Consider the following 16,327-nt stretch of genomic DNA (forward strand, 5'->3'; position numbering starts at 1 on the left):
GGGGTATGGGTGGAGTAGATCAGGAGATTCGTTCAGCTGGTGTGACAGACGTCTAGGTAGGAGCACTGAATCGAGCCTTCTGGGCAGGCCAGGGCTGCCACAGTGGCTGGTTCCCAGGGCTCTGAGGAAGGCACCTCCAATGAAAGAAACTCTCTTCCAAGGATTGCTGATTCCTGAATTTCCAAAATTAGAGATTCAGAATTTCACTTATTCAGCTTAAATAAGATGATAACAGTCTTCTAAATTTTTTTCTTATAAACATCAGAAGAGCAGACAGCCCTGACTAGTGTGGCTCGGTTAGTTGGGCCTTGTCCCACAAACCAAAGGGTCACAGCTTCAATTCTCTGTCATGGCACATGCCTGGGTTGCAGGCCAGGTCCGCGTCTGGGGGGCCATGCAAGGAGATACCAATCGCTATCCCATTCTCACATCTATGTGTCTCTTCCACTCTTTCTGCCTCCCTTCCCATCTTTCTAAAAATAAATAAATACAATCTTTTATTTAAAAAATCGGAGACACAATTTGTCTTCACACTCATTGATAGTTGTGTACAGTTTACCTAAATCTTTCTTGAGATTATTATTACATATTAGGGAAGTGGGGAGAGACCTGGAGAATACCGGGAGCCTACATTGCAAAGCATGGGAATGACAGAAAGAGAGAAGGAAGCAGACAGTTGTATTTACTTCATATTTTATTGGTTCTGACTTAAACCTCTTTTCAAAAAGAGTTGATGTGAGGTCTGCAATTTTTTGATAAAATTGAACTATCTTATTAAATGAGAAGAATGGGTGAAGAGTTTAGAAGTGTGTTCTTTTTCTCACTCTGTAATTTTTTTGTCTATGTGTGGTCTGCATGTATATATATACAGGCAGTGTACATCTCTTTGGCTGTGTGAGCACATACTAATTATGCACCAAGGCTGCGGTTTGATCACAAACTGAAGTTTTTTCTCTTGCCCAAGAATTTTAGGACAATATTTATTGCTTTGGTGAATGTGTCTACTCTGTTTTTTTTGTCTTTCTCTTCCTTCTCTTACCCCATAAACTTATTTCACCAAAGTATGACTTTTATAATCTTCTTTCATTCTTCACACCATCTCTCTGTCCTCTAATCCAACGGTTCTCAGTCAGCTATATTTCTTCCCCTGGGAGACATCTAAGGCTGTCACAACTACAGAGGGGGTAGTAGTGACATCTAGGAAGTAAAGGTAAAGGATGTTGCTAAACACCCTACAGTGCACAGAACGATCCCTCCCAACAAAGAATTCTCTGGTCCACATCTTCAATAGTGCCATGGTTGAGACACCCTGTTCTAGCCTTACCTGACCTCACGGCTTCAATGACCACCTCTCTGCATATTTCTCTCAAATACATTCATCTTCATCCCTACCATTTCTCTGCATTTGAATTTCTTGTTTTTTTTTTACAATCAGTATCTTTTTATATGCCCCTTCAGGATCTCAAACTAACATGTCCATAATTTTCCTTCTACATCCACCTCACCACCCCAATCACGTTTCTTCTGACCCCTGCTTTGTACCAGGCTTAGGTGTGCACAGTGTGTTAGTTCCTCATCTAGCCTGTGGGCTTTCTGTGTGCAGAGCTGCAACCTGATATTATTTATGCACCTTTCCCACAATCATCTCTGAACATATTTGCTGGATGACTAAAACAGAAACTGGGAGGATAATGAGAGTTACTAGAATTCATAGAAATAAACCAGTATCAGAGAAAGGATGTTAGATGGTAGGGGCTTCTTTACTTGGAAGGGAAGATGGAGGAAAGAGCCTATTTGTAAAGAAGAAGTGGAACTGAATTTAATTCCTGTTCTCATGGGCTTTGGCCATATATGCACAGCGCTGTACTGGGAACTTGAGCCAAAGGCCAGCAGAGGCACATGATGGAGGACTCCCCAACTCAGAGTGTTTGCAGCATATAGAAAGAAGCTTTCAGTTCACATAGCTTCCTGAGGACAGAAGTTAGGTCTTTCCTCCATTTGCCTAATGCGTCCATAGTCCAAGTGCTTCAGAGAAATGTTTGGTCATGTAGAAATATTGTTCACTATCCCATGTATTTACAAATTGGAAAAAAAATTAATGGAACACACAAACTCAGAATGTTTATATGTGGATGGAGCAATTCATTCATTGATGTTTATCTGTATTTGCAGATAGTAAGGTAGCTTTCAATAACAACCCTAAGACTTTGGTAGGTTGCAAAGAGAAAATTTGTTTCCATTACAACAGATATTAAAGTTAAGTATATTGGACTTCTGGCCAAGATGGAGGCATAGTTAGACACACCGTGCCTCCTTGCACAACCAAAATAAGGACAACAAAAATTTAGAAACAAAATAACAACCATAACTTACAGAGAATTGAACTATATAGAAGTCCAAAAATCAAGGAGTTAAAATAGACACAGTCATCCAGACATGTAGGAGGGGCGGAGTCGGGTGTGACCTGGTGGAGAGGAGTCAAGACACAACAAGAGGTGGCACCAGGAGTGCAAGATGGCAGCAGATGGACCCTGGGCACACAGGTGGCGGCTGGCAGATCCCAGGCAGACGCGGCAACCAGCAGACCAAGCAAGGCAGCGATTGTGAAGTGGGGCACTGCATGTAAGGCAGCTGGCTGACTGGGCAGTCCCACATTTACATGCAGATAAATCAGGCAAAACTGGGGAGTGAGACAGACTGCACAACCCAGGTTCCCAGTGAGGGGAAATAAAGCCTCAAAACACCGAATGAAAACACCTGTGGGGGTTGAGGCACAGGGAGAGACTCCCAGCCTTACACAAGAATTCGTTGGAGAGACCCACAGGGTCCTAAAATGTACACAAGCGCACGCACACAGGAATCAGCACCAGAAGGGCCCAATTTGCTTGGGGGAAGCAGAAGAAGGGACTGAAATCTGACAGAAAGCAGAACAAATGCTATTGTTCCTTCTCGGACCCTGCTCCCATATACAGTGTCCCAACCCAGTGACTGGGTTGCCCCACCCTGGGGAACTCCTAAGGCTCTGCCCCCCATTATGTAACAGGCACGACCAGACCAAAAAAATGGCACAAATGGAAGAAAAGATTAAAGCTCCAGAGCGAATAAAACTAAGCAACAAAGAGCTGGACAACCTATCAGATGCACAGTTCAAAGCACTGATGATCAGGATGCTCACAGAATTGGTTGAATTTGGTCACAAATTAGATGAAAAAAATGAAGGCTATGCTAAGTGAAGTGAAGGAAAATGCACAGGGAACCAATAGTGATGGGGAGAAAAGTGGGACTCAAATCAATGCAGTGGACCAGAAGGAAGAAAGAAACGACCAAATAGAAAAGAATGAAGAAACAAGAGTTCAAAAAAGTGAGGAGAGGCTTAGCAACCTCCAGGACATCTTTAAATGTTCCAACATCTGAATTATAGGGGTACCAGAAGGGGAGGGTGAAGAGGAAGAGCAATAAGTGAAAAACTTATTTGAACAAATAATAAAGGAGAACTTTCCCAATCTAGCAAAGGAAATAGACTTCCAGGAAGTCCAGGAAGCTCAGAGTCCCAAAGAAGTTGGACCAAAGGAGGAACACACCATGGCAAATCATAATTACATTAGCCAAGATTCAGGTGAAGGAGAGAATCCTAGAAGCAGCAGGAGATAAGGAGACAGTTACCTACAAAGGAGTTCCTATCAGGCTGTCAGCTGATTTCTCAGAAGAAACCTTGCAGGCAAGAAAGGGCTGGAAAGAAGTATTCCAAGTCATGAAAGGCAAGGACCTACATCCAAGATTCCTCTATCCAGCAAAGCTTTCATTTAGAATGAAAGGGCAGATAAAGTGCTTCTCAGATAAGGTCAAGTTCAAGGAGTTCATCACCAAGACCATTTTATATGAAACGTTAAAGGGACTTATCTAAGAAAAAAAGATAAAAACCATGTGTAGTAAAATGACAGCAAACCCACAATTATTAACAACCACACCTAAAACAAAAACAAAAACAAAAACAAACTAAGCAAACCATAAGAACAGGAACAGAACCACAGAAATGGAGATCACATGGAGGGTTAGCAACCAGAGAGTGGGAGGAGAAGAGAGGAAGAAAGGTACAGAGAGTAAGTAGCATAGATAGTAGGTAGAAAATAGACAGGGGGAGGACAAGAATAGTATGGGAAAAGTAGAAGCTAAAGAACTTATGACACATGGACATGAACTAAAGAGGGGGATGTGGGTGGAAGAGGATGTGCAGGGTAGAGGAGAATGAAAGGGGTAAATAGGACAATGGTAATAGCATAATCAATAAAACATATTAAAAATAAAGTTAAGTATATTTTATTTTAGTAATTCTTATCATAGTATCGGAATGTTAGGTTTGTTAAAAATCATCCATTCTCTGACCTAGCCAATGACATCACACCTCTATGCAGGACATAAAATCCTAAGGTTTATAATGCTCACATACATACATCCTAAAGGCATTCATAAACATTTTTGCTTTTTTAAAAATCTAACCTTGCTATTGAAAAACTACTTATTACTCCAGAACACCTTCAAAAACATCTCTATTCAGGTCAGAATTCCCAATACCCTCTTGATCTACCTGTTCTGTTGAACATCTATAGTTTCCCATGGTCAGTAGTTATAACTTCATAGTTTAATGATAGCATATTTAGGTCCTGAGATGTCATTAAATTATTGTTTTCACAGGACAGCATTTGAAATCAGAATAGGGTTTTAAAATGCTTAGCAGAGGATTGGTTTATTCCATTCTGATTGCAGTAATTTAATGCCTCAGAAGGAGATTTCCCCTGCCCCTAATCCAGAAGGTGACATTCAAAGGCTAAGGTACTCTTTCCTTTTGAAGAATGAAAGGAACAGGAGGAGGTCCTCAAGTCTCAGGCCAAGTCAGACCTCCTTCCAGGGTCTGATAGAGCAACAGACTAACTTACAAGGTCAGGAGCATTTTACAATTTGCTTTTTGTGATGAGCCTCCTGTATGCTTTGGAGACTCAGCAAAGATCCTTTATGCAACAAAGAGCTTTGGACTGCTAAACCAGAGGGACTGACTAGGAAGGGAATCCAGTTATTCAGCACATACTCAGTTTTTATCATTTGATTCTCAGAAATAACATAAAATACACAACAACATCAAGGAACTGATGTTTTGAGATATGTGATGGTCCTTTATGCAGACTAGCATTTATTTTGCTCACAAAGAGCAGAGGTAAACAGAGAAGAAAATGGAGCAGGAGGAAACTTCTGTTGAAGTCATCATCATTTGTTAACCTTAATAGAGAACTTCTGTAATTTACAAAGCGTTCCCATGAACATTACCACAATTATTTCTCTAAACAGCTCCAAGTGCTCTTCCCAGGCTAGTCCAAGGTTAAATGAAAAATCCCATCATTAGTCCTAATCTAATGCTCTTCTTTCCAGGATTCATCCAGGCTAAACACAGTAGTCATTATCTCAGGATGATGATGAAAGCCACGAACACCGTGCTGTCCATATGAAAAGTTACTCAATTCAATTAACATTTACTGAGCATGTACTATATGCCAAGTGCTATTCATGGTTCAGAAATGAATAAAACTCAAATCATGGCCTCAATGAAAGATCATAGCCACTTGATTACAGTGCAGGAAGCTAAGGGAGTATGGAGAAGGAAAAATAATTTAGCCTGGCTTGGGGTTTAGAGAAGGCTATCTGAATTTTAGGCCAAAGGGGTATGTCATTAGGTTTAATAAAGGACCATTTCTAGCCATTGAAGCGGGATTATACATATGGCATATCAGCTGTGAAATGATGTATCCCAGAACCAAACACATTTTTTCAAAGTTTCCATCTTCAGGCCTTATTCCAATTGTAAGACATTTGTCTCTCTTTTTCACAGATTCTTGGTCAAGCTAGGCTTAGACCCAAAGGACTTGCTGGCTGATTGCATGTGGTTTCTGACTTGTAACCTAAGGGGTGTCAAGGTATGTGGTAAAGCAAAGATCCTTCCTGGTATGATTAATTCTGTTGTAAGAAATCTATTTCCATGCACATGGACTTGGTACGAGGTGTATTTTAAGCAATCACCGCTGGGCTTAGCCAGGGTTTTGTGGAGAACGGGGAGGTATATGCCAACTGTTTTCCTTTGTTTTGACTTGTTCCAGCTTCTCCTACAGGACCTTCTGACAGACATAATCTATTATCACCTTTAGAATTCTGTCATTTTTGCAATGTTAATTTGACTTATACTGTGAATTGGTTTCACCAAGAGGCATCCCAACTTCTGGAGGTTTTAGTACCAAGAAACAGAGAGTTCAGAATACTACTGAACGTGGTATTTTTGTTATTTTCCTTGGTAATACTCTCGTGAGGTACAGACACAGGAGTCCAACTGTAGGTACTTTTACCAGTGGGGAGACACAAAGATGGAGAGGACAAGAAATGACCTAGAAGATGGCAGAACAACAATCTAACTCTTCCATGTCCAGGTGAACTGTTTTGTCTACTGTGATTTCTTTAATCAGTATAAAACGGAGTTTTAAAAAGGTATCATGATAAATTCAGTGTGTGCTCACAAACCAAAGGACTTATAATCAATTTTTCTCAATTATTTTTTTGTTGAGAGAAACGAACGCAAATAATTCTAAAGCAAAAGGGAGAACACTGAAAAATCAAAGAAAAACTTTATAAATCCAGTGTGTTTAATTTTCATCTTTAATTAGTTGGCAGGATAAATGATGATGCTGTATGAAGAAGGAAGCAAACTACTGAGACCTGTGAATAGTGTAAACTAGGTCCCTTGGTACCTATTCAGTGATTATTTGCATAACATACCACATGGAGAAGTAGTTTCTATTTAGAGTATAAAATCGGTCATCTTTGCAGATGGAAGAGGATTCTACACACCCAGGTCTACCTGCTACAAAAAGGACGTATTCCCATAAGTGATTCTAATTTCTGCCTATGTGAGTAGCTTGGAAATTCTAAATGCAATTTATTAGAACTCGCTTCAAATTTTTACAGACTAGTGTTAAGATAGATGAAATACTTTTTCATATCAGTTATTGCTCCTAAGATGTATAGCTGCTCTGTCTTAACTTTAGAGATTGTGAAGGATGCCAGACTGAAACAAGGCAATTTTGCTCTTTCAATTAGTTGTGTGCTGAATTATTTCTCCCCTGGGAAGAGTTGAAATGTAATTAAAGAGCTTGATCTTTTTATTTTGGTCAATTTATTTAATTCTTAAGGAGAGGACCCAGAAGTTTCTTATTACCTAAGTACTGATTTGTTAACAAGAATTAATTCTTCACTTGGCTGAGACTGATTAACATTAAATATTTTACTTTTAACAACAGGTAACTTATCAAAATGGGAAAAGACACCCTCACAATAATCATGTAATACCTAATGTGAAACAGCTATTATATCTTTGAGAAAACATTTAGCTTACATCTGTCTTCTCTTTTCTTAAGGGTAATGTCTTAACAAGTTTCAGAAGTTCCAGTCAGACAAACCAGGACTAGCAGAAATGACTCTTATGGGACCTTGAATCCTGAGCTGCATTTGAGTTTTTAGGGTGGGTTTGATTCAGTGCTCAGGGAAATTGTACTAGGTTCCAAACTGCCCTTTAGTTCCTCTCTAGATCTTATTTTCCAGTTGTTTGGCAGCGAAAGATTTATTTATTTATTTATTTATTTATTTATTTATTTATTTATTTAGGTGGGACAGGTGGCCTGATCTTAGAGAGAGAGAGAGAGAACCAGGAGTAGGACCCATAAATGAGCTCTGTCCTCAACCAAGGTGCCGAAGACCACCCACTGGCATTCTGCTACCAGGTGAATGGGTCCTGCCCCAGGACTGTCCATCCTCTGGGCCTCCAGCTGATCATCTACCTGGCCTGTGCAGCAGGCATCATTGTTACAGTCCTAGGAAATCTGTTTGTGGTGTTCACTGTGTCCTACTTCAAAGCACTTCACACTCCCACCAACCTCTTGCTGCTTTCTCTGGCCCTGGCTGACATGCTGCTGGGTCTGCTGGTCCTGCCACTCAGCACCGTTCGCTCAGTAGAGAGCTGCTGGTTCTTTGGAGACTCCCTCTGCCGCCTGCACACCTACTTGGACACCCTCTTCTGCCTCGTCTCCATCTTTCACCTCTGTTTCATTTCCATTGACCGCCACTGTGCCATCTGTGAGCCTCTGCTCTACCCCTCCAAGTTCACAGTGCGGGTGGCTCTCAGGTACATTGTGGCCGGGTGGGGGATGCCAGCAGCTTACACTGCCTTCTTTGTCTACACAGATGTAGTTGAGAGAGGGCTCAGCCAGTGGCTGGAAGAGATGCCTTGTGTGGGCAGTTGCCAGCTGCTGTTTAATAAGTTCTGGGGCTGGTTAAACTTCCCCGTGTTTTTTCTCCCCTGCCTCATCATGATCAGCTTGTATGTAAAGATCTTCCTGGTTGCTGCCAGGCAGGCCCAGCAGATCAACGCCTTGAACAAAAGCCTGGGGGGTGCTGCCAAGCGTGAAAGAAAAGCTGCCAAGACCCTGGGCATTGCTGTGGGCATATACCTCTTGTGCTGGCTTCCCTTCACCATCGACACACTGGTGGACAGCCTCCTTAATTTCATCACACCACCTCTGGTCTTTGACATCTTGATCTGGTTTGCTTACTTCAACTCAGCCTGCAACCCTATCATCTATGTCTTTTCCTACCGGTGGTTCAGGAAGGCTCTGAAACTCATTTTGAGTCCAGAGATCTTCTCACCTCAGACACCCACTATTGATTTGTACCAAGAATGATGACTCCTTTAACTGGCTTCAGGCAAACAGGGGGGCTTTGCAGGAAGGCAGAGTGGTGCTGTGGCACTAGGTGGTGTGATGTCATGAGTTCATGGGCAGGCTCCCAGGTAGCCTGGTTTAAGTGGAGGAGAAAAATCAGCTTCTCAAACAGGAAAGAGATATAGCACACCATTCATTCAATGTTTCCATAGTAGAATGTAGGGGGGAAAGAGGGAAGTCATCTAGGCATTTATTGGATAAGTCAAGACTCTATGAAAATATTTGGGTCTTCCTTCATTGCTCCCTTGAGACAGCTAAGATACAAGTGGAGAAGGAAGAACATAGAAGTCAGGATATCTGAGTTCTCGTGCTGGTTTTACCACCCGGCAGGGCCCTGTGAAACTACTCCAGCAGTCTGTGACTTCCTTCCCCGTCACTGAGTTTCCTCCTTTGAAAAATGAGGGCTTTGTACTATATGTTTTCTAAGGTGTCCTTAAGCTCAAATAGCATGTATCTAACTATGGGAAGCACCGTTTGAATCCTAATTTCACCTTACTTTTCACAGTTGTAGTCAAGGGTTTGGAACAACTTTCACAAAGTTCCCTGTCTCCTTGGAAGCCAGTTACAATGTACGCCAGGTTTGTCTACCCAATGATCACTGAGTTAATGTATTATACTCTCAGTTTATTATATTTTTGAATGAATATTTTCTTCCTTTCCTCTTATGATAGAAACTTGAACATATGGTCGATATTTTCTGCACAAAAATAATAAAAATAAAATGATAATGAACCACACCTCACCATTTTAGTTTTCCTCCTATTTTTAAAATCACATAGGTTAGAACTAGTATCTTTTAATTTTATGAGAGCACATGATTTCCTTTGAAAAACAAGTACTTATGCCACATGCTTGCTCAGAATTGAACTAAATGTGTTTCAGGAACTACTAGTAGTAAAGGTACTGACACATTTTATGTTCATCTTGCTTCTGTTTTTTTCCTCAATCCTTTTCTCAGGTCTCTAGTCATTCTATTTCCATGTAGGTGTTTTTTCACATTAATACTTGTTTGGAACACTTTCTGTAAGTTAATTTGTGGTATATGATATACACATGTATATATACACATAGTTATAAATAAAGACGCAGACACTGATATATCAATCTCAATAAATAAATAACGAAGTAAAGTTGTATGTTGAAGTTTGGCTGAAATGGATTTATTCCATCTGTTTATTTTTATTTGCTAAAAAGATAACATCCTGACAATTCTTATTCATAATTTTTAAAATAGATTATAAAATATTTTAATGTATTTCTAGTGCTTAATTTTCTTTGAAAGTGATTATTCTTTCTTTTCCATTTAGCTCATAATTATCAGAGATAACTAAATTACAAAGGAATTACAAATTAAAATTGTGAGACTTTAAGGAACTAGGAACGCTTTGTCTTAGATATAGCAATAAATATAATTTGCAAAGTATAAGTAAGTCATCACTTTAAAAACGCATTTCCCTCTTACCTTCCTGGAAATAAATTCACATCCATCCCCAGTCCACTGAGCATGGCATCATCCTCAAAACAAGAACACTCAGCTGCTTCGAAGGGTGGAATTTGCATATTGGTCACCTTCAGAGAAGCAGAGCAAGATTCCACTTCCCTCTCATCTTACTGTTTTCTGTTAGAGGGAGAAGGCTGCCTTCACGAACAGACGTTCCGTGATAGAGAGAAGGAAAGGGTGGAAAGGGGAGAAACCAACATTTACTGAAAACCTAAGCATCTCACTTACTGCCCACAAGGCGTGAGACACAGGTATGATCAACTTTGTGTTACAGACGTGGCACACAGGTGTTGGGTGATTCATGCTTTTTACTAGAATGCCCGGACTTATCCACTATGTCTCTGAGATATTAGAGAAAACTGGACAGCTAATAAACCTATGGGTAGGGCTAAATTTTAAACGCAGGAAGCAGACTTCAGCTTCCAGTGAATCACAAAAACACTAGAACACGAGTGCCATGGCCCAATGTTCGTATCACCAATGAACCAGGGTGGAGGGAGAGCAAGAACCACACTGGCGGTGGACACCATGAAGGGGTACAAAGGAAAACGTTGCACCCCAAAAATCTGGTTAGGACCTGTGCTCAGTGATACTGTCCTCATATAAGTAAATGTCCATGGTGATACTTTACCATTTGGGGACAATAACCTTTTCTCACCCTATCTTCCTCCGTGAGAACTAACTACATATAAATGCAAGTGTTTTAATTTTTTCTGCCATGAATGTCTTTGGCTCTTTGGTAATGACCATGAACCTGTTTCAGAATAAGACTTTCCAGTTTATTAGAAAGTTTAAAAAACACATAGAATTACAGAGGAATACGATTATATTGAAATAGAATAATCAATTTTCCTTTTAAATTGCCAAGTGTGTAATATAATCATATTGTGCTTCTTTACAAAAGCATCAAATCTCCAGGTTCAATGACTGTTGTAATTACATAAGAGTGATGAGCACAAGTGACATCTCACGATATCTGCAAGAACTGTACTGGGATTCAAAAACCTGATTTGTACTGATGACAAAAATCAGAGATAATGCCAACATTATTGTGGGGTTTTGCCTACATTCAAAACAGAAGGAAATGCTAAATTTCAAGTACAGATTAGTGAACATAGAGACATAATTATATTTCATGTAAGTTCATGGACATCCTGATTAAAGAATCTCTTTAAATGTGAAATCAAGGTCCCTCTTCTGAGCGTGATGACTTTGTGGTCAAACATGAAGAGGAGGCAATGGCAGTCAGACTGTACCATTGATTCAATAGCCTGCAGCCTAAGAGATGCTTGCCTTATCTAGAACATCCCACCAGAATATAGCTGAAGAAACAGAGTCAGTTCTTGGTGTTTTTGTACTTGTTTAGGTTTTTTTAATTCCCTGTTTCACAAAACAACATGATTTTAAATTCCAAGATGGATCCACTTCTTTTGTGCGAACCTGACCGTTATCTTCTTCTCTAAACATCTCCCAAACAATTTAATCAAACAAGGGCATGTGATCTATGTGCCCAAGGGTTGTGAGCAGGGTAATTTCCATAGCAAAAGCCCTTTTGTACTGCTTCTATATAGCTATGTTCCATAAAGTTAGCTCTGCAGGTGCATCAAGGGTCAAGAAATCCCACTAACAGTTACCCACAAAGTGTGTGAGAGAATCAGGCCCCCTCTTCTGTGCAGTTTTACAGCTTGCTTCTTTTCCTAGACCTGTAATAGCTGCAAACTTGGAATTGCAGAGAAAGAGTTTGATAATCAAAGAGAAGGTATGCGCCATTATTGGTCCTGACCCTTGGCCCCTATCACGTCCTGCCACTGGGATTCTGTCCTCTGCACTCCTCACCTTGATTTTATGCTCCTTTTCCACTGCAGCCGTCACCGCTCCCAACTCCCTTGGAGGGAACACATGTCCCAGAGCCACCGCTGTTGTGCTTGGCCCTGCAACGTGCTTTGATCAACGTATGTTCAAGCTGGAGCCTTAAGTGTCATTCATTGTATGGTTGAGCCCAGCTCTTAAATTTCCACGCTCTGCCCTGAGAACAGGTTGTCTCAGTGCAGCTGCTGCTTCAGCCTGGGCTGCACAATGAGAAGATGCAGAGCAGGCCTGTGGCTCACCTGCAGCTGGGAGCAGAGCAGCTGCCATGGCAGCCCCCAGGTAACGTGAGCAAACGGTCGATGATTTTTGTAAACCATGGCAAGTTCGTTTGCTGTGCTGGAAAATTGACTAATATACACAAAATTCCAAGGACTGAGTCATGGTGTCCCTATTTTGTCCCACACTGAACTTAGCATTGAAGTAACTGCCAGTCTTGAAAGTGATCTTTCTGTATTTCCACATTTTGACCACACCAGGTGGTGACTAGGAAAGACAACACCAGCCACCTTGGAATAGTTTGAAACCACAGAGCAGGTTTTCTTAAAAACAAATATTGTGTATATGCCTTTCATCTTTCCAACTTGGAACAAGTTAGGGATTTCATTTCTCCATGGTTGTAAGTCCTGAACAGCAAGCCAAGATTGTTCTGAGGGCCTTACATATGTTATCAAAAGTCTGAAGTGTGTGGCACTGACTGACCTCTCTCAGGGCTGAGGCTCAGAGGAGTGTAGTATTACCAGTTCTCAAGTAACATTTCTTGAGAACCTACTATGTGCCAAGTGTGAGGCTAAACTCTGTTGGATCCAAAATTGCTGAAATGTCATCATTACCCTTAAAGAACTTTCAATGCAGAGGCATGGAGACAACCAAAAATAAGAACAAACAATGCAGAATAAAAAATAAGTTCCTAATAAAGTTACAGCAAAGAGCTATAGTCCTAAGATGGAGCAGTCACTTATTTCTGGAAGGATCCATGTTCAAAAGTGAGGGCTAAGGAGTCCAGCAAGCCTGACCAAACTCAGATGTAACCCCTGCCTTCTCCTGGCCTCTTGGGCAAGTTCTTTACCTCCCACAAGCCTCGGTTTCCTCACCTGAGACTGTAATACCTGCCCCACAGTGTTGGGAAGGTGAGGGGAGATAATTCTGTAAAGAAATTGTCATGGCAGCTTGCGCAGGCCGTGACCCAGACATCACTGCAATGGCAAAGACTTAAAAGAGGCAGCGGCTTTGGAACTAGGCTTTAAAGATGGGTAGTTTATTAAGGGTGAAAAAAAGATAGGGCCATGCATTTTAATCAGAGGGATCCGAATAAAAAATAACATGTACTACCTTAGAAAATCTATCTTTAGTGAATTTGAACACTTACTCAAAAAATGTCTATGAAGGGACAGGGTTCAGGTAGCTTAAGAAGATGCTTCTAGGTCACGCAGTCAACACAGAACAGAACTGAGATTTGAACCCCCTCTGCCCAACCCAGTGCTGAGGAGCTTCCTAGGAAACCAGGCCGCCTCCCTCCTGGGAGCACAGGTTGAAGGACTGTCTGGGCCGGGCCATGCTGGTCAGTGCAACTGTTCACAGAGCTGGGTCACTCCATGTGCTTGGACAATACAAACAAATGTGTCCTTTTACTTTTTTAAGACAAATATTCTTTTTTATTTTATTTCATATCTTTTAAATATTTTATTTATTTATTTTTAGAAAGAAGGGAAGGGAAGGGGAGAGTGGGAGAGAAACATCAATGTGTGGTTGCCTCTCATGCGTCCCCTGCTGGGGACCTGGCCTGCAACCCAAACGTCTGCCCTGACTGGGAATCGAACCAGCAACCCTTTGCTTCACAGGCCCATGCTCAGTCCACTGAGCTACACCAGCCAGGGCCCCTTTTACATTTCTATTGCTGTTTTTAACATAAGTTCTTTCAATTAGAAAAATAGTATCATCTATTACAAAAAACCTGAAAAATACCACAAGGCACAACAGAGGAAAAATAAACTCTAATTCCCACTTTCTAGAAAAGACTGGTGTTGCCACTTAATATATTTTGCTTAGTTTTTTCATGCACAGTTTGTGTCTGGAAGTGACCTCTTTGTATGGTGACTGCAGGTCACGGTACCTGTTCTGCCCTGGGCTCCTGGGGATTTCTAAACTGACTTTTTTGTTTTTTGATGTCCAGGAGAAGGTGGCATCACCCTGACTTCTGCCTCTGGGGTCACATCTCTGCCACTCTGATTCTCTTCCCTCCCTCATCCCCTGGTAAGACGCTTGTGATCACGTGGAGTCCAAGGGGATAGTCCAGGGTAATCTCCTCATCTCAAGATCACATCAGCAAAGTCCCCTTTGCTGTGTGAGGTGACACGGTCATAGGTTCTGGGGATTGGGACACTGACCTCCTTGAGGTGCCATTGTTCTGAATGCCTCTGGCACCTCCGATCCCCTTCTCTTATATTTAATCCGAGATCTTACCATTTTACTTTCAATAACATCAAAGGCCATACTGCTGAGGCCACCGTCCTCGCACGTTCTTGACTTCGTAATGACTGAGATTCCTTTCCTTCCACTGACAGGTTTTCAATTCTAGGTTGAAACAGTGTGGGCTGGATCTGAAAGCACAGCACATCTAGTAACCAGCACTAAAGAAATTGGAATTTCAAGCAACCTATTCATTGTTGCATGTGTGAGTTCAATTTCCCGGATAGCACCAGGGTCAGGAATAATCAGTGCCTGAGATAATAATCATAAAGGGTTAGACCTCAGATATTGATTTCTAAGAAGGAAAAATCTTATTGAACACCATGTGTTAAATGATGTAATGCTGTATTCAACAAATCCTTTGGGCAAGGCCAACTTGCTACTTTATTTTTTTAAATGCATTTACATGTAATCTCCCAGTGCTGGGATATAGATTTTAATTGTTTTTAATCTATTAAACTGACTGAAACAAAACAACCACAAAGGAACAGAGGAGAAAAAACCAAAGCAATGAAAACTGCCTGGTTTACTCACAGTGAATGTTAATGACATATCTGACTTCATGGAGCTTACATGTTCCCCAGAGGGACAGACAGACAAAACAGAAGGAGACACACAAATAATATTATAACAAACTCATAAGTACAGTTAAGGCAATGAGAAAATAAGGTAAATGGCCCTGGCTGGTGTAGCTCAGTGGATTGAGTGGGAGCCTGCTAACCAAAAGGTTGCTGGTTTGATTCCCAGTCTAGGCAGATGCCTGGGTTGAAGGCCAGGTCCCCAGTAGGAGGTGCACGAGAGACAACCACACATCAGTGTTTCTCTCCCTCTCTTTCTCCTTCCCTCCCCCATCTCTAAAAGTAAATAAAATCTTTTTTAAAAAGAAAAGAAAAGAAGGTAAATGAAAGGATGTAAGAGAGATAACAACATTTGCTGACAGTGATTTTTCTGAGGAAGTGAAGGAAAAGCTGCGGCCTGAGGATGACAGGGAGTGTTGTCTCCGAAGACTGAGGAAAGAACCCTGCAGGCAGGTGAGGCAGCCTGTGCGAAGCTCCTGCGGCATGTTGCTGGGGAACTGAGAGGATGTGGGTGGGGAGCACAGCTGGAGCACATTGAGGCTGGGGAGAAGGTAGCAGGATGTGGTCAGAGAGTTCTTCAGGATTAAGACTGTTGGTGAAATAGGCCAGGTGCTGAAAGACAAATACCATATGATCTCACCTTTAACAGGAAGCTAAACAACAAAACAAACAAGCAAGCAGAAAACAAAAAACAAAAAACAAAGACACTGAAATAGAGAACAAGGGGATAGTGACCAGAGGGGAGAAGGAAGGGAAGTTAAGGGGAAAAAGGGGGAGGGATTTGGAGGAACAAATAGGAAGGACACAGGGATGAGAACTAAGGGGGGGTGGAAATGGGAGGGGGGTGGGGAGCAAGGGGTGGGGGAGGCTGGGATGGGAGAAATAGACAAAAAACTGTACTTGAAAAATAACTAAATAAAATTAAAAAAAAAAAAAAAGACTGTTGGAGCCCTGAACAGTGTGGCTCAGTGGGTTGGGCATCGTTCTGCAAAATAAAAGTCCACCAGTTTGGTTCCCAAGAGGCCACTGATCAGTGTTGCTCTGTCACATCATTTCTCCCCCTCTCTTTCTCCCTCTCTCTATAAAAATTAATAAATAAAATC

The 16,327-nt window shown here is 41.4% G+C and overlaps 1 protein-coding gene across 1 annotated transcript; it reads left to right on the forward strand.

The window, feature by feature from the left end:
* The first annotated feature begins 7,757 nt into the window (after nt 1–7,757).
* On the forward strand, nt 7,758–8,771 carry LOC119042540 (trace amine-associated receptor 5). Its single transcript, XM_037136276.2, has one exon. The coding sequence runs from the start codon at nt 7,758–7,760 to the stop codon at nt 8,769–8,771; it is 1,014 nt and encodes a 337-aa protein (XP_036992171.1).
* Nucleotides 8,772–16,327: the final 7,556 nt, after the last annotated feature.

The sequence above is a fragment of the Artibeus jamaicensis genome, unplaced genomic scaffold (genome assembly GCF_021234435.1).
Source record: "Artibeus jamaicensis isolate MK-2021 breed Jamaican fruit bat unplaced genomic scaffold, CSHL_Jam_final contig_387, whole genome shotgun sequence".
Taxonomy (NCBI): Eukaryota; Metazoa; Chordata; class Mammalia; order Chiroptera; family Phyllostomidae; genus Artibeus; species Artibeus jamaicensis.

What these genes read in the sequence shown, in the direction of transcription:
- LOC119042540 (XM_037136276.2), top strand. Translation starts at nt 7,758, where the DNA reads ATGAGCTCTGTCCTCAACCAAGGTGCCGAAGACCACCCACTGGCATTC.